This window comes from Cheilinus undulatus, linkage group 19, assembly GCF_018320785.1.
Source record: "Cheilinus undulatus linkage group 19, ASM1832078v1, whole genome shotgun sequence".
Classification (NCBI taxonomy): Eukaryota; Metazoa; Chordata; class Actinopteri; order Labriformes; family Labridae; genus Cheilinus; species Cheilinus undulatus.
The window spans coordinates 9,219,620-9,246,002 of record NC_054883.1 but is presented as its reverse complement, the minus strand read 5'-3'; the positions used below and the strand labels follow the sequence as shown (position 1 = coordinate 9,246,002).

The 26,383-nt window shown below is 37.9% G+C and overlaps 4 protein-coding genes across 6 annotated transcripts; 2 read left to right on the top strand and 2 right to left on the bottom strand.

Annotated features, from left to right (window-relative positions):
- Positions 1 to 441: 441 nt before the first annotated feature.
- Positions 442 to 4,025, bottom strand: LOC121526985 (GTPase IMAP family member 9). Of its 2 annotated transcripts, XM_041813602.1 has the most exons (3): positions 3,902 to 4,025; positions 2,613 to 3,389; positions 442 to 1,006 (listed from the first exon to the last, which is right to left on the bottom strand). In XM_041813602.1, the coding sequence occupies exons 1-3, from the start codon at positions 3,930 to 3,932 to the stop codon at positions 1,002 to 1,004; spliced, it is 813 nt and encodes a 270-aa protein (XP_041669536.1). In that variant the 5' UTR covers positions 3,933 to 4,025; the 3' UTR covers positions 442 to 1,001. The 2 variants fall into 2 exon arrangements, with proteins under 2 accessions (XP_041669536.1, XP_041669535.1); XM_041813601.1 differs by lacking the exon at positions 442 to 1,006 and having other exon boundaries at positions 2,605 to 3,389.
- Positions 4,026 to 6,701: 2,676 nt separating this feature from the next.
- chmp4c (charged multivesicular body protein 4C) lies at positions 6,702 to 11,178 on the bottom strand. The gene is made up of 5 exons (XM_041814275.1): positions 10,787 to 11,178; positions 9,155 to 9,332; positions 8,022 to 8,130; positions 7,693 to 7,819; positions 6,702 to 7,222 (listed from the first exon to the last, which is right to left on the bottom strand). The coding sequence occupies exons 1-5, from the start codon at positions 11,004 to 11,006 to the stop codon at positions 7,161 to 7,163; spliced, it is 696 nt and encodes a 231-aa protein (XP_041670209.1). The 5' UTR covers positions 11,007 to 11,178; the 3' UTR covers positions 6,702 to 7,160.
- Positions 11,179 to 11,610: 432 nt separating this feature from the next.
- Positions 11,611 to 16,315, top strand: zfand1 (zinc finger, AN1-type domain 1). The gene is made up of 8 exons (XM_041814067.1): positions 11,611 to 11,751; positions 13,886 to 13,928; positions 14,292 to 14,331; positions 14,433 to 14,560; positions 14,678 to 14,769; positions 14,940 to 15,058; positions 15,220 to 15,375; positions 16,052 to 16,315. The coding sequence occupies exons 1-8, from the start codon at positions 11,697 to 11,699 to the stop codon at positions 16,226 to 16,228; spliced, it is 810 nt and encodes a 269-aa protein (XP_041670001.1). The 5' UTR covers positions 11,611 to 11,696; the 3' UTR covers positions 16,229 to 16,315.
- An 805-nt stretch (positions 16,316 to 17,120) lies between these two features.
- maf1b (MAF1 homolog, negative regulator of RNA polymerase III b) lies at positions 17,121 to 25,920 on the top strand. Of its 2 annotated transcripts, none has more exons than XM_041814069.1 (8): positions 17,121 to 17,673; positions 18,794 to 18,878; positions 21,424 to 21,555; positions 21,651 to 21,813; positions 21,890 to 22,011; positions 23,761 to 23,880; positions 24,016 to 24,108; positions 24,747 to 25,920. In XM_041814069.1, the coding sequence occupies exons 2-8, from the start codon at positions 18,796 to 18,798 to the stop codon at positions 24,769 to 24,771; spliced, it is 738 nt and encodes a 245-aa protein (XP_041670003.1). In that variant the 5' UTR covers positions 17,121 to 17,673; positions 18,794 to 18,795; the 3' UTR covers positions 24,772 to 25,920. The 2 variants fall into 2 exon arrangements, with proteins under 2 accessions (XP_041670003.1, XP_041670002.1); XM_041814068.1 differs by having other exon boundaries at positions 18,790 to 18,878.
- The last annotated feature ends 463 nt before the right edge of the window (positions 25,921 to 26,383 follow it).

The window sequence follows — 26,383 nt, the reverse complement described above, 5'->3', positions numbered from 1 at the left end:
TTTTGATGAATATCCAACTTCCTTGTTAGATTTTCTCAATGTCTGCAACACATGCTGTACATCTTTTTTCTTTTACATTGAAGTGTGCAACAAAAAAAATGACAAAAATTCAGAACCAAACTGAAGAAAGACATGAAGGTGAATTTTCTAGAATCACTTAGAAGTGTCAAAAGAGATCTATCATAAAACTTCAAATAAAAGACCATCCCTTATTAAGGCCTTACATCAACAATTAGGCAACTTTAGGCACAAGCACATTCAACTTTGTAAATCTTTGGTCAGGGACACCTCTAGATTTAAAAAGTTACTTGATTGAAGACAGAGTTGATCAACTTATCACAGTAGTTCTCCATGCTGCTAAATAAAATATACCACTCTGACACAAAGTAAAAAAAAATGTTTGAGCATTGGAACAAATTAATTTCACTATGGACACAGGAAAACTGTTGAAGTGCTTTATAAATGTATTGTGAGTGTGATAAGCGTTACAGCATAAGAGAATGATTAACAGTTTGGTCACAACAGATGGGAATCGATACAAGGAAATTCCCTTTAAAGTCATTAACAGGATATGTGGTAACAGTTTAGTCATGAAACTTTGTCGTCATATGACATGAGCCTCGAGACTAAAGCAGTGTACAAACTGGGCTAAATAAAAGAGCTACCTGCCTAACAGTTTTGTCTTTCTTTTTTAAAGTTCCTCAGAACCTCAAACAACCCTTAAACTCTATCACAAACCTAAAAGAAATATCACAATATGTTACAAAGTTTGACTTTCTAACAGCATGGAAAAGGCCTCAAATATCATCACAGTAAAAGAAACAGCATCATACCAAGAGCACACAACTAAAACACTAAGAAACACGTCTGATTGAAAAAATAAATAAAATTAATCACACCGCTTTGTACATTCAGCAAATTTCAGTTTTCTTTTCTAGTCAGATAAGGCGCTGTGGCATCACAACAGTGTGGCAGTGGGTCCATCAGTCAGGCGTGCGTCTTCAATCTAGAAACAAAGACAGCATTATTAATGCAGCAGGTCTCCTTCTAGCTCAGTTACAAGCTTTATTATGCATGATGCTGAAGAACAATAAGAGTTAAGGTTTTTTAATGTTCAATGTTTTTCGATACCATGTGTTTTAAAAAAGAATCCTTTATCCTAACTGTGTGATAGTATCGAAAAGTAACAATTTATGTATATTTCATGGGACAGGTGCATAGGAAATGAATGATTACATTAAAAACTGCTGGTAAACTTCTACATTTCTGTCCAACCTTACAAATACATTGTCATCATTACAGTATCCAAACATTTCCAATTTGTTTAGTCTAAAAGGGAACGTCTACATTTTTTGATAGCTGAAAAGTAGAAATGACTCAGTTTTTAAATTCTTGCATTTCTGTAGCATAAAAACAGGTATTGATATTGGAGTTTTTTTATGGAATGGGGGGGCTTTTAGCCTCTACTTGACAGAACTGAAAAGAGACAGAAAAAACTGGGACAAGAGACTGACGGAAGACATGAACCATACAGCACGAGGAGTGGGAATCAATCCTACAACCAAGATGCTGGTTGCTGCTCCACCAACCAAGCCAAAGAGCCCAATATTGTTTGATTTTAATCCAGAGCTGGGCAAGGGGGCTGCTTAACCTATTATTTATCTACATCATCTTGGTCTCTCAAGAACTTTATTCTGCTGGCATTTCAATAAGCCAGTGTTTTCAATTCTACCAGATCAGGTTACAAAATGTCAACTTAAGTTACAATTATTAAAATAATATACTAACCATCCATCAAAGTAATAGAATATCTCTATCAGCGGATTAACAGTTGATTAGGTTTAATTTCTGATTAACTGCGTCCTCCTCTGCTTGCATCTTACCAAAATTTGCAAGTAGAAAATTCATATTTTTTTTGTTTCAAGTTCCTGCAATCCAATTTTCTTGAAAACTTTCTCAGTATGTAACAAGTGCGAGGGCTTATAAAAAAATTAATTTAAAAGTGGCTTTTTTTGATCACATGGACATCGGATTTATCTTAATGAAATTTCATAACTTTTATCAGTCGATATCTTCCGTAGCACTCTGTTGTTTTGAGCACCCTCTTAAGTTCATAAAGCCCACAGCGCTACTGTTTTGATTACCTATGACCCTTTTTAAAGCATTGTTTTAGCAACAGGCTGTCTCTCTAAACTCCAACAAAGAAAGCCTTAAGTTGGTGAAACCATTTGCAGCTAAACGGACATCTACTTCCTTGAATGAATGGACACCAAAATCATCCAGAGGGACAGTGAACACAGCACCAGGTCACCAGAAATATGTGGTTTGTTCTCAGCTTGCTCCTGCATTACTAAAGTGAGTAAAAGCTCAATTTTGATGGTAAATAAATGTTTTTAAAACTGGTAAGCATCTTATGAAAATATAGCTGCTATAAAACTATATGTGAGAAGAAAGCACCAAAAAGAAAAACCATATTTGTAAAACTGATGGAGCTCCTGACAGCTCTTTTAATCTATCACTACAGGCCAAATAATTCATTCGCAATTGTGCGACTTCAAAGTTTAAACCAGTACCATATAGCATTCTCACAGTTGTGAGAATCCTTTACTTACTGGAAAGTGGGTCCACCTCCATTGCTTTTGACAAACCCAGCCCAGAGTTCTGCTTGGGTCGTGCACCCAGCTCTCGTCCCTCCCTGGCTGGATTCTGGTTCTCATCCAAAGGTTTCTTCTCTTTCTCCACCTCTTCTGGGTTGTAGATGCCTCCCTCCACTGCCACCAACTTTTCCACTTTCTCCAGCAAGCATTCCACCTGGGGATGCTCCCCAAATATGCTGTTGTTAATGACAAAGTACCTTCTCTTACACTTTTCCAGCACCCGCTGCAGCTCCTTTCCCTCCCTGCGAATGTATCTCTCGATCGAAATGGTCCTCAGCACATCTGCCCAGTTGAAAACCACGATTGTATGCTTCCACACTCGCTCACCAAACAGGGAAACATGCTCTTCGATGCGAGCACGGTCGACCTCTGTGAACATGCCCACAGGGATGACCAGCAGGAAGGCGTGTGGACCTGGAGCGCAAAGAGATGCTCCCCTTACTATCTCTTGTTTAAAGGAAGGTGGTGTATCCTGGGCAGAGAACCAGCCTGGAGTGTCCACCACAGTCACCTGCCGCTCATTCACCTCAGTCTGTCTCTTCACGCAGAACTCGGCTGCTCGCTCCAGACGAAACTCCTCTCTGCCTATGATGGTGTTTCCTGTCAGGCTCTTCCCTGGCCATCTCCAACCCAGCACCACCAGACGGATTTCAGGCAGACGGTTGGCTGCCTTTGCTGCTGCTTCTGCAGCTTTTCTGGTCTCATCATCTGGTCCAGAGGTACGGCCAGACCCTATAAGGAAACTGACATTCAATAAAGGTACTGGCAGCAGTGGAGTGTCAGACTATAATATGCAAATATGCATCATATGTTCAAACGTGGGCCTACTTATTCAGAGTTCTGAATGTTATATACAACTTCACACGTGATTTAACTAACAGTTAATCCCATTAGGGACACATTGTGAGACTCTCTAAAATACCAACTTTTTAATATCAAGTTAGCCCGCAGTGCTAATGATGCAACCTACTACAGCTGTTACATGTTATACGGTAACATAGAAGTACTACATAGTTTATAACAATCTGAAAAGTACCTGAAAGTGCCTAAAATATTGCTGAGCTTCCTTGTTGTAACCGAAAAGCACTGAAACGTGTCAAATTCCGGTTTAGTGGGTAATGTTTAGCCTGGAAACAGTCTGCTAACTTCGCACTTACTGTAATGGACGCGGAAACTTTCAATTGTACGAATTCTGGCGAGTTGACCAGGGTTTAAAAAAAAATGAAGATAAATTCATAGCTCACCTGCCGTCTGAAGTGGTCTTTTCGAGGCCATACTCGGTTCTGTTCCTTATCTTTGTTGAATTAAGTTATAATTTGTCTTTGGGCGGTTACTTCGCCGGCGGACAAGGACTTCCTACTCCCGGATGACGTAAATGACAAGCTAGCCGGAATGTATTAGCAATGCTTCCGTTCGGGTCTTTCAAAATAAAACACCAAACGGAAGTAGCAACGCTTAAATTTTTGATGGACTTCACAGAAATTACATCCCCATAGAGCAGAGGTCATCAACTACATTTGTACAAGGGCAAGTTTTTTCTTAATCAGGCACTTTGGGGGCCAAAGTTTCAAATAAACTGAGGGAATTTTCATATTAGTCCGATTTACACATTTTTGTATAGATATTTTTATTTTCTGTCAAATGTGCACATTTTTTTGGCTCAGTCAGTGAGATCAGTACCTATATCGCAGCCAGAGGTGCGACTGACATATTTTAACTAAATATTTCTGTAGCTGCCAGGTTGTCCATCACTGGGCTTGATGCTAATATGCTGTGCAGTGATTTGTGTAAAACCCAAGCAGGAATATTGCCCTCCGAAAACACCTTAAGCGGAAAGTTTCAATAGAAAACAGCAGTTTTTTAAAATCAAGAATCAGCTGAAAAATAAAAATTTTACATTGTTATTCCCATTTTTTATATTTGTATTCTTTATTCCCATTTCTGAATTTTTATTCTTTTTTAACCCATTTCTATATCTTTATCCTTTATTCCCATTTCAATGTTTTTATTTATTTCCTTTGTTTTCTATTCCCATTTTTTATATTTTTAATCTTTTTTTATTTTCGTATTTTTATTCCCTTTTTCCATATTTAAAAGCTTTATTTTTGTGCCTTATTCCAATTTTAATGTTTAATTTTTTACTTGAATTTTTATGTTTTTATTCTTTGTTCATATTTTAATGTTTTCATTCTGGATTCCCATTTTATTACATTTCTTTATTCCCAATGTTATACTTTTTTTATTTTTTATATTGTTATTGTTCATTCCCATTTTTATCAAGAACTGACTGATAGATATATGTTTAACATACATTATTGCCAATAATGACTAACAGGTGGATTTCTAAAAATGAAACATAAAGCCAAGTCAAGCCACTTAAATTGATTCAGTCTCAGTTTTTTTGGAGTTGTTTTAACAGCTGTAGGGAGTATATTAAGAAAATATAAATTCAATCAAAAAAAAACAGTCCCAAAATACCGCATAGAATGCCAGTCATGTTCTGGGGGCCAGATGGGAAGTTATGGTGGGCCTGATGTGGCCCCTGGGCCACCAGTTGATGATCACTGCCGTAGAAGAACATTTCATGATATTACCAAATAGGAGTGGTTTAGCAGAAGATTTGAGTTCTTGTATACAATGTCAGAAAGTAAGATGACATCAAGAGACAGTGAGGCAGAATTCAGGGAAAACATAATAAAAAAGTTATAAATAATTGATAAATGAAAAAGGAAAATTTCAAGAGGTTTTATTGGGTTTTTTTTTCATTCTTCCTTTAAATTTAAATGTTATTTGAGATTCAGTCCTCCACAAATGTGTTCATTGGAAAATATCAGATGTCAAGATTATGTCATCTTGTCATGGATTTTTTTTTTTTTCCCTTTATGATCTATGGGTAAAACCAAATGTACGCAGCATCATTCAGCTTGGACAAGATATTATATTATTTAGATTAATGACACTAACAGGAGAGGTTTGACACCCGGTTCAAGTATCAGCTACAAGCATTAGTAGATGAAAATTAAAATCTAGTAATGCTCCCAAAAAAATAATTAACGGGAAAGTGTAGAGATCGCCATAACAGGGATAATCAACTTGTGGTAGGGGGCCACATCAGGCCCCCCACATCTTGGCCCCAGAAAATAATCAAATTCAAAACATGCAGAAGAAAAAGTACATTTTTAAAATACTACCTACAGCTATTAAAACAACTCCAAAACAATTGAGATTGAAACAATCTAATGAGGAATGGCTTTGTTTTGTCAATTTTCCAGAGATCCACCTGTCAGCCATTATGCATTATAATGCATATTAAGGTTGTTTTTATCGTTCCATTCTCTCTTGATAATAGCTGCTGTTTTCTATAGAAACAGGCATTTTGGGAGTGCAGTTTTCCTACTTGGGTTTCTCACTTACCACTACACAGCATACTAGCAACAAACCCAGTGACTGACAACATGACAGCCACAGAAATATATTTTCCATAGATACCCTTCAGAAATGTAAACTTGTGAGGGAACATTTTCCCAGGTATTATTGATAGCTAATTCATATATGTACTGTCTTTCATAAACACACCAGATACTGTAACACATTTCTGATGGGATGGACAAGCAAATTTCAAATGACAGAGTTGAAAATATACTAAAACTGAAAAGTCAACACTCAAAAATATCCTTTTAAGTAGTTTTATTTTAGGCCAGGCAGTGATCACAATGGACGCATTTTAAGTTGCAGTCTTCTTCAGGGTGAACACTTTTTTGTTGTGCACTTTAAGAGGTATAATGAAAGGTGCTCCTTTTTGCTTTCTTTTGAGAGCTGAAAATATACCCACTTCGTATTTACAAGTATCTATTAAGGAAATATACTGTATGTTCGATTGTTAAAAGCAGGGACAATTCAGATGAGTGGCACCATATTACCTTAAATCAATATAATGTGAACTTGAAAACTGGTAAATAATGTGTAATCAGTCAGAGGGCCCTCTTTCAAATCTACAACTCAGAAACAACATCAGAAAAGAGTTAAAACAAGACTATGAGAACATATTGAGGACTTTTTATTGTTGAACAGCAAAATATTTACATACTTAATGGGAATTAGAACTTTATTTACAGCCGTATGAAATACAATGATGCTTTCTAGACCATCTATCCAAAACATCAGAGTCATATCCTCTTTATGTCTTAATGCGGCCTCTGAAAGGAGTGCTCTCTATACTGGCAAGAAAAAGATACTCTTCAGGAAAGAAGAAGACAAAAACATCTAAAGACATGGGAAGAATATTTAAAGCAGATGGAGTTGATTCCTTCATTAAAAGTCTTTATTTCTTGATAAATATAACCAAATAAGTAGAATTACAAGAAAAGAAACCAAAAAGTTATTTTAAAAATATATAATGCTCTTCATTTTCCCAAGAAACCTTCAAAATCAAATAAAAAATAAAAATAAAAAGACGGATCTCTGTGTGTGACTTTCTTCAAAAAAAGAAAAGGACTGTTAAAGTTATGTCCCCCATGATGCCAGCATACGCATGTCCTCTTCCTCCTCAGCCCTTTTCTTGGTTGCTGTAAAGAAGAAAAAAAAATCATTAATGCTATGAATTAGAGTGAAACATTTATCAAATGTAATTGTGCAGCAGCATTTTATCATCTCATTATTACAATATATTTGGAATTTATATATATATATATATATTTTTTTTTTTAGTCAATATTTTTCTGGAAACTTAAAAAAATCTTGTTTGTCATCCTTTATTTGCTGCCCTAATTTACTGTCAAACCTTTTCAATAACAACAAAAATATAAACATTTTAAAATTATGAACTTAAGCATAACATATTTTTTTTAATGTAATTATTGTAAACTTTCTGCTCTGTTTCAGTACACACAACTGGCATTAAAGAGGATTAAGGTTAGTATTATATCTATATGTTTTGAGGATTTTTTGCAATCAAAAGTCATTGTAACTTCCATGTCTAAATCTTTTAAACTAGTTTCCCCTCTTAAAAATTAAAACCTTGTAATGGTGGACTTACTTGCGCGATGACTGGGCAGTGCTGAGGGCAGTTTGGTGCTCGGCACACTGGGTAATCCGCCCATACTCTTCATGTTGTCTTCAAGGTCCTCCTGCTCCAACTCTTCTAGTTCTGCCAGCAGCTCATCCTGAAAGCAGAAACAGTACACAGGATTTAGAGTTATCTCATGCCTTCCCCTACCTCATCTACAGTCTCTGAAGAGAAGAGTATATGCCAACTACTACTACTAATGCAAACACAGAAAGTACACAGAGTGCTTTTGTCACCAAGAAATAAACTGCCCCTGAAAATAGGAAGGAGAGAGCAAGAGAGTTCATGAAGGTACTGACCTCATCAAATACCTCCCCGAATGGTCCAGAGATAGCGTTGCTGATCTCCTTGGCGACGTCCTGTTGCTCTGTGATGTCCTGCATCAGATCGTCTATCTTGTCAAGGTCCCTGAAAGAGCGCAGGAGGAACAAGTCTGGATTAAACATCAATATAAACTCAATAAGAAAGTTTCTGTACAGTGAGGCCAAACTGAAAGAGAGAAACAGAAACTGTGCATAAATTATAGGGCTGCAGGTAATGATGATTACTTATGCCAAGGGACTTTGGATGTAAATGAGCAGTTTTGCTAAATCCAGCCTTTTTACATGTGTATTTTATACTTAGGTTCATTAATGTACTTCTGTCTTTTATTTTTAAGTCAATAAAATCATTGTTTTTACTCATAATGATTCCTTTTCAGTCATTCACTCTTACATTTTTGAGTATTTGTTTATGATCCCAAATTATGAATTAATGTGTCTTTTCATAAAACCAAAAAAGTGTAGAGTTTGGTATTAACAATGTTAAAGATTGTCGGAGACAATTTGTACATTTTATTCAAATTTCTCAAATTTCCCATTTGGACTTTATAACAAATATATAGATTAATGTACAATAACACTATTTTTTGCAATAGAAAAAAATCACAGAAAATGTAAAGGACAAGGGGAGACATATTAATGCTGCTATAGAGTATAAGTCATGAATTTTTAAGGTAAGAGCATGGAGATTTCACAAATGCTTCATTTTACCCGGCAAGGTGGTTTTCAGAATATTTGATACTTTTACGATAAAACACATTTGAGCAAGATTCAATCACTCTTAATTTTGAGATCAATAGTACTAAATAGGACAGGAGTTTAGTCAGAGCTAAAGTTATTTTAAAAATACAGCTTTTTTCATTCCATGAAAAGTGGTGTTTTTGGAAATATAAGATTTTGCCCAGACGCTCGGGATACCTTTAATAACAGCCAAAAGAGGAATAAGCTACCTTATTTACATATTAAGTGATTCCAGCTCTAATGTTTGGGATATAAATACAAACATTTTTTTAGAATTTTGATATTTTCTGAAACTTACAAAGGAGTTAATCTAATATCATCTCAAAATTTAAAATTCTAACATGGCAACCCTAGTTCCCAGTTCTCCTTACATGTTTTCATGGACCTTCTTCATGGCATTGGCAGCCATGCCCATGTTCTTCAGGACCTCCGTGTTGGTATGTGAGTTCTCCAAAGCTTCCCTCTGAAACTCGATTGTGGAAAGTGTGCCATCAATCTGTGTGAGCTGCTGCTCCAATCGCTTCTTCCTCTTCAGGGCCTGCAGGGCAGCTGAGACAGAGAGATTGGACTGAGTGACCCTCTGAAAGTTTCAATCATCTCTTTTACCTGTCGCTATACGGCTTAACATTTGAGGAGGGCGTGAACGCACTTTCAGACACTGGTTCCTCCCTTTAACCAGGGGAAGTTTATTTATAGTCAGAGGTGATTTAACAAGCTATGCAAGCATCTTAGAGTTTCACATGAGAGAAACGTGAACAGACGAAAGAATTTATAATATTTACATACTTACATTATCATCTGTTTTAAAACGATACAATCACTATGATTAGAGTAATTGATAGAATCCTAAAGTACCAAAACAGCAATGATTTTATTAGAAAGGTGTGCTTTGTACTCTATTTTCTGTTGTGTTTCTGTTGCCAATGGCCTGCTTTGTCTAAGACACTTTTTGCTGCTGTAAATTGGAATTTCCCCCTGCGGGACTAATAAAGGAATATCTTATCTTATCTTATCTTTAGAGGGAGTAAACTATACATTACTAATGTATTAGTGCAATCAAGACAACTTAAAAGACTTTTCTTTCAATTTCAGTGACAAAAAACAAGACATTACCAAATAAATTGTGCTTAGGACTTGCATTTTTTTCTTGAGTCAAGGCGACCAAAGCTTCTGATACCTTGATACTTTTCAATTTCAATGATAATGACACAATCTTTGTATTATTTCATCAGTTAATAGTACCGAAGAGTACCAAAGCATCAGATCTTCAGTCATCCAACAGCTGATGCATGACTGAAAACAGTAAATGTTCCAATCATGGCCAATATTTTGATCTGTTTGGACAATGTGGTGCTGTTTCCTTGTAGTTTTTTCTAATTGCAAACATTAAATTACCCACTTTTGAGTGCTTTTAGGACTTGTATTATTGTTACTGTGGTTTAGAAACAGGCATCAGCATCAGTTATTTTACTAGTATCATGTTAAAGTTTAATATACTCGTATATGACAACCCTCCCCATTGCATGGAACAGGTAGCCTACCTCTGTTTGACTTTTACTAGAACCTTTTCAATGTTCAAAATTCTGGGACCATGACAAACCTAGGGCACATTTATTCCACACAAAACTGATTTAATAAAATGCTTTTGTTATGTGGTTTTCCTAGAGACCAAATATAAACAGAGTCAACACTCTTGGTCCAAACCTGTTATACTTGCTGAAGCCATGGAACTTGAAAACATCATCACTGTCTTAAAAAACAATCCCTGGCAGGCTACTGATCTCAAAAGCAAGTATGTATGGCTGTGAGTTTAGAGGCCTTGCATTATTTAAACAAGTTACTGCCTTTTATTTCGTGATTTAAATGGGACTTTCAATGTGATATTTGTCTTATCATTTAGAAGATATTTACAATATTCAATATCCGTTAAGGACATGATAAAATATTTACCAAGGGAAAACAGGTGCACAGATATTTTCTCACCAGCACTGAATCACTCATACCTCGCTTGTTCTTGGTTCCATGTTTCTTGGCTATCATAAGTTCTTGCTCTATCCTCTTCTCCAGGTAGTCTTGTTTCTTCGTCAACATTTCCTCTGTTTCCCGGAGTTTATGGATGGCCTCTTGGGGTGAAGGTCCACCGCCTCTCGACCGGTGGTGTTTGGACTTCGACGAGCTCGACGAGCTGGAGCTCCCCTTGAAGAATTTTGATATTTTGCTCATTTTAGCAGCTTATGGTGAAGCTAAACTGCGTATGAAACCGAGGCACGAGCTCTTCCAGCTGCGGGACTACCTCACAGGTATTCAACAGGCGGGTGTGTTGCAGGCAGACTTTCCTGTTCGACGACTTTCTGCTTTCATTCAAACCAGCCAGTGAGCGCACCTCCACCACACCTGCGTGACGTATTGACACCTGACTCCCTCCTATTTGCTCCAATCCCGGCGTGAAGTTGCATAATGGATTTATTGAGCAAACTTCTGCGTGGTTCGTGAATAGACGCAAAATTAAAATACACTTTTGTATAGGCTAGAAAGATATGAAATTTTCAACTTGTCCATCTAAAAAACACTTTTAAATGTTTCCCTTTTTTAAAAACTCAACTTAGCTAAGATTTAATGACCTGTCATACATAAAACCATTCAACCCAAAAGTGCTTCTGACAAGAACGGTAGAACGTGAAATATAGGAACTAAAAAATTTGTAAAAAGAATAATAAATTAAAATAATTAATTAAAAGAATACAATATAACTTAAAAGAAGAAGAAAATCAAGGAAAAAGCCGTAGAGGAAAAAGCTGGCTCTCCTGACGTCACATCCGGTTGAAAGTAACGTTGACAACCACAGGCTAACGGCTTCTTCATGCCATAGCCATTTCCCTATTACGGTGCTGTACAGTAAAAAATCTGAATCAAATGGCCGAATTAGATATTGGAAAGCATTGTCAGATCGACTCATGCAACCAGAAAGGTCTGTTTAATGTCCATCTGTGTTACCTTGACGATAGAAAGTACATTTTGGCTGTATTCTGCTGTATGTTTGTACTATGAATTCCGCAGACTGTAGCCTAACTGCTAGCTAGCGTTAGCATAGTATGTGTCAACAGTTTTAGAGCATGCTTGTCCTGTTATCCCCCAGCTCAGGGTTAACGTATTATTCCCTACTGAGTTTGTCCCCAGTTTTACTTGTTTATTAAAAAAGTGTTTCGTGTACCACATTTTATCGCAGAGAAATACTAAATGTCCTCTTCTGTGCCATCAGAAACTTAAAGAATCTGCACAGATTTAAATGAATCAGCATAACTTTGTGCAGCTTCTGTGGATCGACTTATTTCTACAATTATGAATCAACAGACCTTGATCATTGTGTTGCCTGCAGACTAATGTCAAATTTCCGATACTGCTATACTTTATGATACCACTAGAGCTTAAACAGTGCAGTCTCTTTAATTTTAATGGTCAGTACCACTGCCAAAGTACCGAAACTTAGAACAGGATCTCTCAAGTCATATTGTTTTTCAACTATGTTGCCAATGTTATGTTTAATTCAGACAGTATACAGGAGATTGCCTGCAGGTTTTTTGTAATTAAAAGGAAACCACCCAATATTTGGTGCCTATGACTTACACTCATGTTGTTGTGTGATGGAGCAGTGGTTTTCAAACTTTTTCCAACCCAAGGCACACCTGAGGTTAAGCCAAAATCTCAAGGCACACCATAATTAAACCGATACAAAATAGACTTTTAATGTTACAGTCAAGGTGGCCTATAGGGGGAGATAAGGGAGAGAGCTTTCTGGGGTCCAGACAACTGAGGATCATGGAGATGGCAAAAGTGGGAAAAGGGGGCAAAGTCAGAAATGGGTGAAAATTGGTAAAAAAAAAAAAAAAAAAAAAAGTGGCCAAACAGTGGTTTTTTGAAAGTGGCAAAATAGTGGCAAAATTGGTTTCAAGTGGCCTAAAAAGGTTAAATGTCGTAAAAAAGTGGTAAAAATTGGGCAAAAAGTGGTCAAACAAAGGCAAAAGTGGGTAAAAATTGACAAAAATAGTGGCAGAATAGATCCCAAGTGGCAGAAAAATGGCATAAAGTTGCCAAAAGGAGGTAAAAGTGCATTTAAAGGGATAGGAAAAAATGGCAAAAAACGGCCAAACAAGAGAAAATATGGGTGAAAAGTGGCAAAAAGGTTGCAAAAATGGGTAAAATGTGGCATAAAGTTCCTAAAAGGTTGCAAAAATGGGTCAAAAGTGGTTATAAGAAGTGGCAAAAATGCTTAAAAAAGCGGGAGCAAAATGGTTTAAGCTGTCAACAGAAGTGGCAAAAATTGTTAGAAAAATTGGTTAACTTGGTCAAAAAAATAGCATGAATTAATAATTTCAACCACTGTTACAGACACGTGTCAGTTTGTTTTGGACTTCAAATGCTATGCATAATTTTCTGCCTCCTGAAAATAAACAATAATTGAGAACAACAGAAAAAAATCCAATCCGTATGTTAACAGAAAAGCACATTCTAAGTCAAACCAGGAAAAATACAAAAACATATTTAACACATTGCCTTTATTGCCAAGATTTACATCAAACACAACATAAGCAGGAGAAATGATAAGAGAAGTTAAGAACACCAACACACTACTGAGCAACCAGTGCTGCATTAAGGAACAGAACATGGGCACAAACTTCAAACAGTCCAGTTAACATTTAGGTACTCTGTAATTCATCTGATAATTGACAACAGCCTATACCCAGAGTGGAGGATGAGAGATGAGTCAGACAATACTCCTGGCTTGGTTAAGAACAGACAGCTCACATACTGGCTGTAAGGAGAGGTTTTCAGTCCTCAGAACAGAGACATTGCCACGTTTTGACATCTCATCCCTAAAAATGATCTCCAGAACAGCAAATTACAGCAAAAACATGATCTTCTGATCAAACCAAACACCTTAGTTGGTTGGTTGGTAAACTTTACTAGCACCTTCGCAAAGTTTCAATTCTGGAAATATGACTGCCTTAATGCAGACTAGGCTATCAATTAATTGTCGGTGCTATCAGAATGTGGCTTGATTTAACTTGACTCTAAATAAATTTGCTTATTAATTTACTTTTCAGATTTCCTTCCATTTGTTTGTGATGCCTGCAGTGGGGTTTACTGGTAAGGATATGCATCTTCTTATATGAAAGGAAAGTCGGAGGAAATATTTAAATCTGTACTGCTGAGTAAAGGAAACTGCACAAAAATCTCATGAAGAGAAAAATCAAATGCAAGTAAAGATCATTAAGAACAAAAGCCGCTCATTTGAAAATGAGTTTTTGTAGGTGGATTGCTATCTCACAGTTGTTTATCAATTTAATGCAAGTATCAGCTGTCAGATGAAAACTGAAGCTAAAATATTGTGAAGTACAAGTATTTGGTCCCAAACACATAAAGTGTTCAATTGTTTCATTCCCTCACCAAAGATGTTTTTCTATCTGTTTCCATGTTGATTAAATTAAATGTTCTTTTTGTGTTATGCAGCCTTGAACACAGAAGCAGAGAGGCCCATTCATGTTCTCATGTATGTTTTTAAATTTGCTTAAAGTCTGTTTTTATGAAATTATCACTTTGTCCTGTGACTTGGATATTGGTTTTGAGCTATTTTCTCCTTGATGTTTTTAGGAGCTGGTGAAAAGAGAACCACGGACTGAGGGGAGCAGCACAAGTTATCCATGCTCATTTCAAGACTGCAAGGGGAAAGAATTGTTACCAGTAATATGTCCTCACTGTGAAAAACATTTCTGTTTGGCGTATGTTTGGAGTTTCATCTCCTCTTTACTCGATCTCTCTGTTTTCTTCACATTAGCACTTTTAACAGCAAACGAATGCACTGAAAGGTTCTTATTTTTTCCTTTCTTGTTTTACAGCCATCGCCATCAAGATGATCACCAGTGTGAGAAGTTAGAGGTCCAAAAGCCTCGAATGGCAGCCACAAAGGAGCTGGTGCAAAAAATTGTTGGTTAGTTACATTGTAGTACAAAGCTTAACTGGTACTTCTGTTGTTCCTTCATTGGCCACATGGGATCAGTATTCAACATAGACTCTCCTCTGTCTCACATACTTAACTACATCCATTTGTATTCCTCTTCTTATTCATTATGTTTGTAATACTTTCTTGCGAACACTCAGAGTCAAAGGATGGATCCAAAAGTAAAGGACGGAGGGGAGCAAAGAACAGCGCAACTGCAGCTAAAGTAGCATTAATGAAACTGAAGCTGCATGCTGCTGGAGACAAGGGACTGCCACAGGTAAACTCCAGCGTTAAAGTATGGTTATAAATAGTGTCATTATTTTTGAAAATAAATTTACTTTTCATGTATCTAAATATACTATTTGGTTGTATATTATTTCATTTCTCATCATTTTGTCCAGCTGACATACCTCTCATCTTTTTTTTTTTTCATTCCAGACAGAAAGAACCTATTTTCAGGTGTATCTTCCTAAAGAATCCAAAGAGTCCAGTCAACCTATGTTCTTCTGTTCCAAGTGGAGCGTGGGCAAAGTGGTGGATTATGCAGCTTCACTAGCTAGTCTCAAGAACAACAATAATGTACTAACAGCTAAGGTAAGAAATCCACTTGATCATCACCCTCTTTTTAGGCTACCGTGTGTTGTCTGGTACATAATATCTCCTCCTAAAACAAAAGGGGATTTTAAATGGTAACACTTATTCAATAAGAACTAGATCCCTGGTAGAAATCTTTTTTTCCAGTAGATATTATGCCTTAATTTTAAAAACTCATCCATTGCTCTTTATCAGTCTGGATATTGATTATACACTATATTAAAAGATGTCAAATGTGCCTCAGGGTCCTTGTATTGTGCTGAAATATTACTCTTTTGGAGCCATAATTTGTCCAGAAGGGATCAGCTGGAGGACCTGTGGGATCACACCACTTCTGATACTTGCCAGTAAATGTCAACATTGTAGACATGAAGTTGACAACAAAGTTCACAACAGAACAGATTCTTGTGTTGGTTTGAAGCAGACACTCACAGTTCTAAATAGTTAAGTTACTCTTGTGTTAGTTGTTAGCGTAATCCCAATACACCCCTTGCACCTGCCTCTTAGCCCTACCTCTACAATAATTTGCCTTCACTTAAGATGAAGCATTACATTGTTCATGCTTTATACAGACCATAATATGTACACATAGCAGCTTGGCAAATGTTGCCAGATCATGCACTGTTGATCACAGCATGTAAATACAGCAAGTGCAAATTCTGGTCTCTATTTGCAGAAGCTGCGGTTGTGTCACCCTCAGACTGGTGAAGCTCTCCAAATGGACGACACCCTACTCTTGCTGCTGGCTCACCCAGATGCTCCCCTGTACAATGGAGGAAATGTGATCCTGGAGTACCTGGACAATGATAGCACAGGCCTGGAGGATGTTTCTGAATACGTCAAACAGAGCTGACAAACCAACACTCAATTCTGTATGAATTATCATTGTGTACAGCATGTTCTTGTGTAAAACATTTTTGTTAATAAACTGTATTTTTGAGATGTTTGTGGATGAGTTATTTGTAATTTTAGGTAATGCACAATTAGCAGATTGTAATATATTCCTTATATCAGGCAGAGCCTTGTTTTATGACAGTTTGCATAATTATAGATTGGTTTTCTTTCATGTTTTGTTGCTGCTGTACCTAAAATAGCAACTTTGCATATAATTTTATGTAACATGTTGTTAATCGGCACAGGCTGGACTTGAACCCCTCAATCCCCAGCTCTGGAGGCTGATTAGGCCACTGGGCTTATTTCCAGATTAGTATTTCATGCATAATTTTAAAACACTAAGCAGTGAGGAGATTGTTCAAAGGAACAAGGCTACCCCTATTTACTGCAGCTGCTTTCTCAACAGAGCATTGTGATTTGGTTTTTAAGGGCAATGCAAAACCTTTAATGTAGATAGTTTTAGAGCATGGTGATTTTGAAAGATAAATCAGCCAACCTGAGAGAAAAGTGCTGTAGAGTTAATTATTTGTAAAACAGATCCTGAGAAAGCGAAACTAACCGTCTGCAGGCTATATCATGCGAGATGTCAGTGTTTTTTTACGTCCCGTTTGTACCTTAAATGAAGAGTTGAGGTATAAGTGTCTTCAAAACAAGAAAAAAACAGCTGTGAATTCGCAGATATTTGACAGTGTCAGCCTAGGGATTGACCGAGCGTTTATTAACCAATCACATAAGTGGGATTTAAAACTGACTTGAGAAGCAGCCAATCACGAGGCGGCTTTAAAGACAGTGGGTGTGTGCCGCTTCTACCTCTATATAAAACAAAAGGGGCTGGGTTTTCCTCATACAGTAGGTTCCGTTGTTTTGATGAGCATAGATACGTCGCTGAAGAATTCGTCGATTTGCAGAGAGCTTTAACGGTTTCGTTGAATTTCAAAGCGAAGTAGCTCGTTAGTTGCTACTTTTTGATCGAGTCGCTTGGAAAAAAGCGACTTGATTATTCTATACGAGGCTTTTTGTAAAATCAGGTCGAAAGGGATGCCGCTGCAGACAGACTCCGACGGACGCCAACAGTCTTTGGATTTAATCTCATCGCATTTAATCGGAAAGAGCAGCTTTTCTATAAATTTAAAAAGCCTCAGAATAACCCATCCTCGACCGAGTTCTTGTGGAAGATGCTTAAGTACAAGTGCATGTTAAAACCTCGGCTGTAAATTGAAGTCAGGAGCGTTTGTAGTCAGTAAGCTAGACGCTAGTTAGCCCTCCGTTAGCTGGTCAACAACAAAGCGGGATTGTTAATCTTTTGCTTCACCGAGTACAGTTAGGTGATTAAAACGAGTGTCTACAGTCGACAACTTGACTTTTGAACCCTTTGTTTTCCGCCTGTGGTGAAAGTATCGCTCGGTGAGTGAATTGTGTAACGTTAATATCAATGTACTGAACCAGGAAGACGATTTGTCAACTTGGTTCTGTGGTGTGGGGGAGGGGCAGTTTTATAGAGAAGACGGATAACGTTTTGACCTAAAACTGGACCTCACGGGGCGCTGTAGCTCCGCAGTACTAAACAGTTTTATTTTATATTTTTCATGGCTAAATAAGAACATATTTACTTTTGTTTAACGAACCAACTAACATGTTTGCATGACATCCTTTACTTTGACAGAGGTTTTATTTATTTCATCCTCTTGACAAATGTACAGAATATGGATATGACGATATACTTAATATATGATACGATTTAATCCCGATATTTATTTTACCCATTTTGTAAAAGACAATTTTATCGAATAAATAAATATGATTATTTTAATTCATGTTGAATAAAAGGTAATACATGTCTATTTAATTGTCTTGAAAATTAAGTCATTTTTAAATTTTACTTTGATGAAAATTTATTGATAAAACTTTTCCCTCCTTTTTCTTTTTTTGTTTTATAGATGTGACACTAGGCTACAGGAATTAAAAAAAGATAAAAGTTAAAAAGAAGCACTATGCAGGTTTCCCTGCATGGTAAAATACTAGGTTTATGGTACGATTTAATCCCGATTTATTTTATGGATTTCCATTTTTATAAAGCCATTATTTAAGTGAATGAATAAATATGATTATTTAAATCCATAGGAAAAAAATGCAATACTATTTCCATTTATTTGTCTTGCAAAAATCCTTTTTCAGAAGTAACTATTCTTGTTTGGTGCTGTAAATGAATTGAATGTGACACTGGTCTACAGGAATAAAAAACAAACCCAAACAAAAAACGCTGATAGGTTCCCCTGTGCAATAAGTATGTTGCACAAATGTTTTTTTGTTCTTATTGATCTAAAGAGTCAATTTTTCCTATTTGAAACTGAGCTATTGCTATATTGCTATTGACAAGAATTCGTATTATTTTTCAGATATTTCTTCCTCAAATGCTATTAAGCATTCATCTGCATATTAAAAACAACGAGGAAGTGAATGCAGAATAAAGCCTTGTTGACATGGCTACATTAACTTTATGTTTCTTCTTTTCTGTCTCAGACAGCAATGAAACTGTTGGAAAACTCCAGCTTTGAAGCCCTCAGCTCCCAGCTGTGCGTTGAAACAGGAGAGGCTCGCATCATTGGCAGGTGAGTGTCATTGCCTGAACTTCTGTTCCTACCTTAACACCTGAGCCTGAACATCCAGTGTATATGGTTTCTGTTGAAACAGAACAAACAGAAGCTTTTACAGCAGTTGAGGCTATGTGTGTTATTTTCAGCGGTGGCTGTGTTTTTGCAAACAAAGCTTTAGCCAGGGGGCAGAGTGCATGCATAGAGGTGTGTTGACGTGAAAAATATTAGTGCTGCTTTTTAAGGCTTGCAGGCTGAAGTGGCTCAGCAGAAACTTCAAGACAAACATGACAATTTGACCTAAAGGAGCCACTTTGGTGAGCACTTAAGCCTGTTATATATTCTTGTGCTGAATCTACACTGTAGTGACCTATGCCATTGTGCATTCTTGTGTCTACATCTTTGCAATAGTCTGCTGAAATGTTACATGGCAGTTAGATTTTTGTGCCAGTTCCTGGTCCCACAGACACATTTCCTGCTTGTGACACGGAAACCGAAAAAGAGTGTGTTTTGTCGAAGTTGGAGCTATAAGATATAGAGAGGCATCTGATTACACTGCAGTTGTTGCAAAGTAGTGAAGAGGTGGAGACATCGAAGATGGCAAGTACAACAAATCAGTCAATACTGATATTTTTTTCTTGTGACGAGGAGCGCATCGTGATACCTTTAGATGCCGGCAAGTTGATTTGACTATTAAAATCGTCATCTGCCGCCATTTATTTCACTCTAGAGTACACACAGTAAGACTGTAGACATTACTCAGACACTGCAGGTCACCTGGTACTACCTAGCAGACCAATTACAGGGCTTAAGGTCTGCGTTGTTTTGACAGGTGCATGGCAGGTTGCAATTTTGGCCTCAGTGTAGGTTCAAGGCTGCATAGATGTGCAGTGTTGAACATATTCAGAAGTATAAATGAGGCTTTACTGTAAGAAACCTCTGCTTGGTTGAGTTTCCTTATATCATGTCTGATATCTTGTATCAGTGTATCAGCAGTTAAGCTGGTCAAGAGATCACTGACATCCTTAATAAACAGGGCTAGTAGAGCAAATGAGAACCTGCATGTTATGCAACTTTGTGATAACAGACCACTAGACTGAAAGCCTATACTGAAAGTTAATAGGTAACCAACAGTGCATGGTTTTGAGTGAAGAAGGGCAACTTTTCCAGTGTGCTTTAGTTTATATAAGGCCTTCAGTATCAGTGACAGTGTAGTTACATAAAGGCCAGTGGGTTGTGTTTGAGTTATGCTTTGTCTCAGCGCAGGGTTTTCAGCGTGGGCGTTTTAAACAGCGCTTCTGTGCTGGTTGTGACCTCAAGTGACGCACAGCATGGTGTCCTCTCACACCACTCCGCTGCTATTTTGGAGACTGTTTAGTGCTATTGGCACATACAGTATGTACATGCACAGATAAACACATGCAGAAATGCTGCATGATAGCGGAGCGCCGCTGAAGCTGCCAAGCTGTCGGTGTTTAGGCTGCTTAGTGGATTAGTGAGGCGGCTCATCATAACAGCAGGACTTGCAAGCTGCAGGCTTTTTAAGTAGAAATGTACCCGCAAGGCTTCCTGTGTTTTCCACAGATGATCTTACCTCATGAGAGAAACAACAAAGTAAGAAAAGTCTCTCTGTGCTGCACAAAAACATAACAGGCCTCTGCTCTTTCAAAAGGACATTGTTAAAGTACAACAACAGAAGATAAATTGCTCATTGAGCTCAAGTAACTACAGATAAATGTCTTTGATAACAACCCTTGTTGCCGTTGTAGCTTTTTAAAAATAATCTTTCAGTGTTTATAATCTTCCCTCAGCTCCAGTGTCAGTGTTTTGATGGCAGGCCAGCTGTGTTGTGGATGGAAAACCAGGGCAGATATTTCCATCGCAGGGTCCACAGCCATTGAATATGCCTATAATTAGGCTGGCAAGGCCGACGAAGGTCCCAGCAGCACTCGAGTCTATCTTGAGTTGCACAACCTTTTGCTCTTGCATAACTCCTGGGGTGGGAGGAGGCAAAATAAACAACCACACACCCGTCTGCTCCACTTCACGTATCAGTGTACAGCAGCAACTGACCCAGAGACATGAAGGAACACGTAGAACATTTTGGCACTGACTTGTTCTTGTCAGATGTTTGAGCATCAAGTGTGAAAAGATGGGGACTTTCTTTTTAAAGTGTGACGTGATCGGGAACTTTCCCAGCACAGTTTTGCTTTTGGATACTGGTGGTCTGTGATACTTTCATTTCCCCAAATAATAAAGCTGCTGAGTGCACATGTAGCCAAGAAAGTGACATTAAAGCATGTGTAACATTTTTATGTATTTGCTAAGCACATTGGTGGGTGGAGGTGTAAATTTCTTCGTAGGCTTATGTATTAAAAGTCTTCTTAAGTGCTCTGGGTGCATTTATATCACTGTGTTTAAGCCTAATGGACTATTTTAGTAATCTTGAGAGGTCTCATTCCTCTGAAATCTCCACTGTTTGGTTCCTAGCACACTTGATTCATTGAGTTATAATTAGGGGTGTAACGTAACATTCTATTATTTTTGTGTGTTTGCTCTGCAGGATTGAGAGCTACTCCTGCAAGATGGCAGGGGACGATAAACATATGTTCAAGCAGTTTTGCCAGGAGGGGGAGCCGCATGTCCTGGAGGCCCTCTCCCCACCTCAGTCCACCAGCACCACCAGCCCTTCACAGTGAGTACCGCAGTCCTTAGAGGAAGAAGGAGCAGATTATGAGTTTTATATTTAGTCAAAGATATACTCAAGAATTGTCTTATTTTCCTCCTCAGGCTGGGGAAGAGCAGCGAGGACGGGGAGAACCCTCTGAGCGACAAGTGTTGCAGGAAGACTCTTTTCTACCTCATCACCACGCTCAACGAGTCCTTCAGGCCCGACTATGACTTCAGCGCGGCACGGGCCCACGAGTTCAGCCGGGAGCCCAGCCTCAACTGGGTTAGTACGGAGTTCCTCTGGCAGATTGTTTTCACCTTGATAGAAGTGTTTATTGACACGAGTGTTTGCTCTGCAGGTGGCTAATGCAGTAAATGGCAGCTTGTTCTCAGCTGTGGGAGAGGAGTTTAACTCTCTGGGGCCTGAGCTGTGGAACGCTATAGACCAAGAGATCAACCTACAGGGCTGTGACATTTACAGGTAGGTGGGATGGGGGTCAATGACCTGGGAAGTAATCCCTTTATAGGCATCTCGTGACTCATTATAAAGTATTAAATTTTACTCATGTACGGTCATAAAATGATTTCAGTCTTACTTTCATTTGTAAGAGGTCCTAAATGGCAACAAAAATATCTCAACAGAAAAAAAGACTTATGAGAAACTGGATGGTCAGCACACAGAAATGTCCTTTTAGGGTCATTACAAAGGCGAAGGGTTGATACATGCTAAGGGGGGGCTGTATGCTTCTACTGCCCAGAATTAAAATCCCTAAAGGGACTTTTTGGTGTACTTAGCTTAAATTCTTTATAGCAGTTTGATTGGAAGATGTCTAAATACTTAGAAAAAGAAACTTTCAACACTTTAAAGTGTATTTTTTTCATTGTTTTTGTGGATTTTCTTGTTCTCAAAGCATTTATGTAAGCATCTACAAACCTTGAACAGAAGAGAGGAGAAAAAGACAGGGGAATAAAAGTCAAAGGACACCAGTCAAAAGCACCTACACAGATTTTTTTTTTTCAATCTTTATTTTAAACTGTGAAAAGCCGACATCAGCATATAGATGGAAAGCTAACTGAGTTTCATCTGCAGTTCAGCCTTTTAATGTATTAAGAATGAATAAAAATCTGACTGAATGGGTCTGACAAACAGGTTGTTTGCAATCATGTGATCCAGAATGTCTGCTGGGGGTCAGGAAGCGGGGGACAGACTTAAGGAATGCATGGGAACGGAGGAAAGTTTGTACTTAACAGCTCTAAATGGACCTCTATGCTGCAACTATCAAAAAAATTCTATCATCACTGAATATTAAAAAAAGTGATTTTACCACAGTTTAACTGATTTACCTGAAGTGAAGGTGATCATTATCACTAATACTCGGTCCAACAGGCCTAGCGTTGTCTGGTCAGATGAAGGGAAACCAAAGTCTTGACGAGTCTTGTACTGAGCTAAGAGGCAAGCTCAGTCCCTTTTACATGTAAAGAAATCTTCATTTAGTCACATAAAAGCTTTTCATCAAAACAGCGATAGACTATCAGCTGAATAAACCTTTGATGTGATGATGTGCCGTTCACTAATGATCCTGTGCTACAAAATGGCTCTTTTATGTTAGCCACAGTAGCTAGCTCCATAGAACCAGCTAAGCTGAGCCAAACGATCAGGATCTTGGGTTTCCCGACACAATGGGCGAGACTGGAGGATAAGAGTTGCTCAAACATGAGAAAACTGCACGGGAGCAAACTGGACCGCTTTGTGAAAACAGACCATACAGGAGTTTCTTGTCAAGGCGTTCTAAATCCCTGCCTGCCATTTCTCGGTGACTTTTTTTAAAACTAAAAGATGCCTGAATATTTCCCTACTTTTGGGACACAAAAGTAACTAAAGAAGAATGTTTATTTTTTCCGTCATCGAGTGCTTGGAATAGCCTTAAACAGCATAAAACATGGCCTTTTGGTCACACTTCTGTGTAGAGATCACTTCTTGCCCCCTAAGGGTTTTTCTCTGCTGTTGCGTGACATCATCTGCAAAGAATCTAGTAAATCTAGTTGGTCCAAAGTTTAACAAAAACATCTTTCTGCATACGCAAACAAAAAGTGATCCTTTCCATGACATATCATTTACAATATTTACAATATCAGTCCATTCCTGTATTGTGGGGAGGGTTCAGGAAGCAACCAGTATCTAAAACAGTTTTATTTGACCTGATTTGACTTTTTTTTCTGTTGTTTTCAGCTACAACCCTGATCTGGACTCAGACCCTTTTGGTGAAGAGGGGAGCCTCTGGTCCTTCAACTACTTCTTCTACAACAAAAAACTCAAGAGGATTGTATTCTTCACGTGTCGCTCCGTCAGGTAAGCAGTCGCAGCACAGAATCAGTCGACCCTCCCGGAAAGTTGCAAACCAGTTTACAGAAGGTGAAAGAAAGGACTTGTTTTATAAATTCTTTTGCATATATCTGATTGTGTGTAACTCTTTGGCCTCTGCAGCGTCTTAAGTGGCTACGGCCGTGATTGTCTCGACAATGAGCTGGACATGGAGCTCGACAGCGAAGAGGAAATGGATGGCTTCACTGAGGACAGGTAAGGCTGGTTATTCTTGAGCAACAAGTCTTTATTTACGCTGGGGTTGTCAGGTATAAGATTTTTACTCTGATTTGAATCGAGTAAAATATCAATAACTGTTTGCCGCCAATGTACCAAAATTGAAGTAGTTATTGTGTGTCTTCTTGTTTTTAGATAAACATGCTGAGAAGTTTCCGTTGTAATAGGTTAGAGTGCATGGGTTTACCTGCTACTTTTTGACTGATTAGTTCCTCCCTAGTGGACATTTATTCAAAAAAAAAGAAGCTTTTTAATTTCTGTAGTTTTCAATTAATTTTATTGTTACAACAACAGAGATTAAGTGTTTTTAAAACAACAATGAATCAAATATTTTGTCAGACATGAAACCAAACAAGGTGAGGTCAGAGTTGTAATTTGCATAGGGGGTCAGAAGGTTTTTTTTTTTCTAGTTATATATTTGTTTTCAACTAAGCAAATTACAAGTCTTGTATGGTTCCAGGATTTTTTTTCATGGGACCTAAGTTTATCCGTTATGTGACGCAGCACTCTCTTTTTTTATCTTAATTTCTGTGATCAGAGAAAATGAATTGACTTCTAAGGACACGGGGTGTTTTGATAAAGACGTCTTAAGTTTTCTGTTTCTTTTCTTCTCCCAGGTTCCCCAGAGCTCTTTGTGTGTGAGCTTCCACCGTGGACTCACCTCAGCCAAAGACCATCTCGGCTGTCTCCCCCCTCTCTCCACCTTTTTTTTCACCTCATGTACCTTCTTCTTGTCTTTTTTGTTGACGTTTTGCTGCCTCATCCAAAGCCATTTTCACACATTAATCTCGTGCATGTTTGAAGGCCTCTCCTCTGCTGGCAGTGAACTGTACCGCGAGTCGGTGGACATTTTGTTAAAACCCTGCGGTATCATTTAAGCTTCTTTAGTAAGTTTTTATTTTAACCCTGAGCTCAATGCCCAAATAAGCACACATGGATACTCACATGGGCTTCTCTGCATTTGCCACATTTCCAAAGAGACCCCCTTTATGGACACTTGAGAAGAAAAGGAAGGTCTCATTGTGGATAAGCGGGCACCAGAAGAGAAAAACAAAACTGCAAGCAAGTTGAATTTCTTGCAGGTGATGTCAAACAAGAGGAGTCCAGCTAACACCAGCATTAATGGTTGAGATTTGTGATATTCAAGCATTGGAAGACGCTGAGCTGCGGGCTGACTCACTGATCAGCGGAGAACTCATCTGTCCTTCTTTGGTTGCTAGTTTTTGTGTGTTGTGTGTGACATTGGCGTTACTGTGAGTTTTTTTAGCACTGAGTTTAAAGTCTTTAACGCTGCGTTTATAACTAAAACTTGTATTATTGAATCTTATTACTGCGAAAAGCTCGTCTGTACTTTAGACAGTAGGGCATTACCAAGGGAAGTGTTGGCGCCTGGGTTGCAGCTTAGAAAACATATCAGCTTTTAACAGAAGTCCTGTTTGGTTCTAATCGGTTTCCCCTTCCATGATTGATTTTCTACCTTGTCTGAATCCAGTGTTCTTTTTCCACTGCTCAACTGATCCTTCTCCTGGTTAATGCTCATTTCTAAATGTCGGTCTTGCCAGTGATTTTCTTTGCAAACTATACATGTGCAAAGGCATCATTAAAGTGAATGTATAGTAGAGGAAAAACAGTGAAATGCTTTGTTTTACATTATTTTTTAGACAAACAAGAAGCTCCTCCTTTACGTTCCTGAAAGTCGATAAGAGTTTTGTGACTTTTACTTGGCTGCTCTGTGCTTTGGTTATTCAGCCGATATATTGCAGATGTGAATAAAGAGTTGTTTGAAAAAGACCCAGTTTGCATCTTATTCATCAAAATCTGCCACAAAAATAGTCAGTGAGAGATTTAACAGATTGTTTGAAATATACATCAGTTTGAAGCTGATAAAAGATTATACAGAAGTCCTAAAGTAAAGGAACTGCGGTTCTTAGACTTTACCCTTCAATATGATTCTAGTAAAAATTTTATTTAAGTAGTCACTCCCCTGGGTGTTTTACACTTTTAAAGATTTTATAAAACAATGATGGTCAATAGAATTTGGCTTTTTGACACAAAATGTCAAAGTAAAAACATTTCTACAAAGTAATGTCAGTTAAAATATATAATGTAAAATAAATTTATGCATAAATCCCCTTTAAAGTGACTGACCTAATTCATAGGTCCAGCCAATTAGTGTTAGTAGTCTCACAATAAGTGAAAATGGGATCCCCTAAAGGCAGTGAGTAGCTGTTTCTCAAACTCCAGGAGGAAGGAT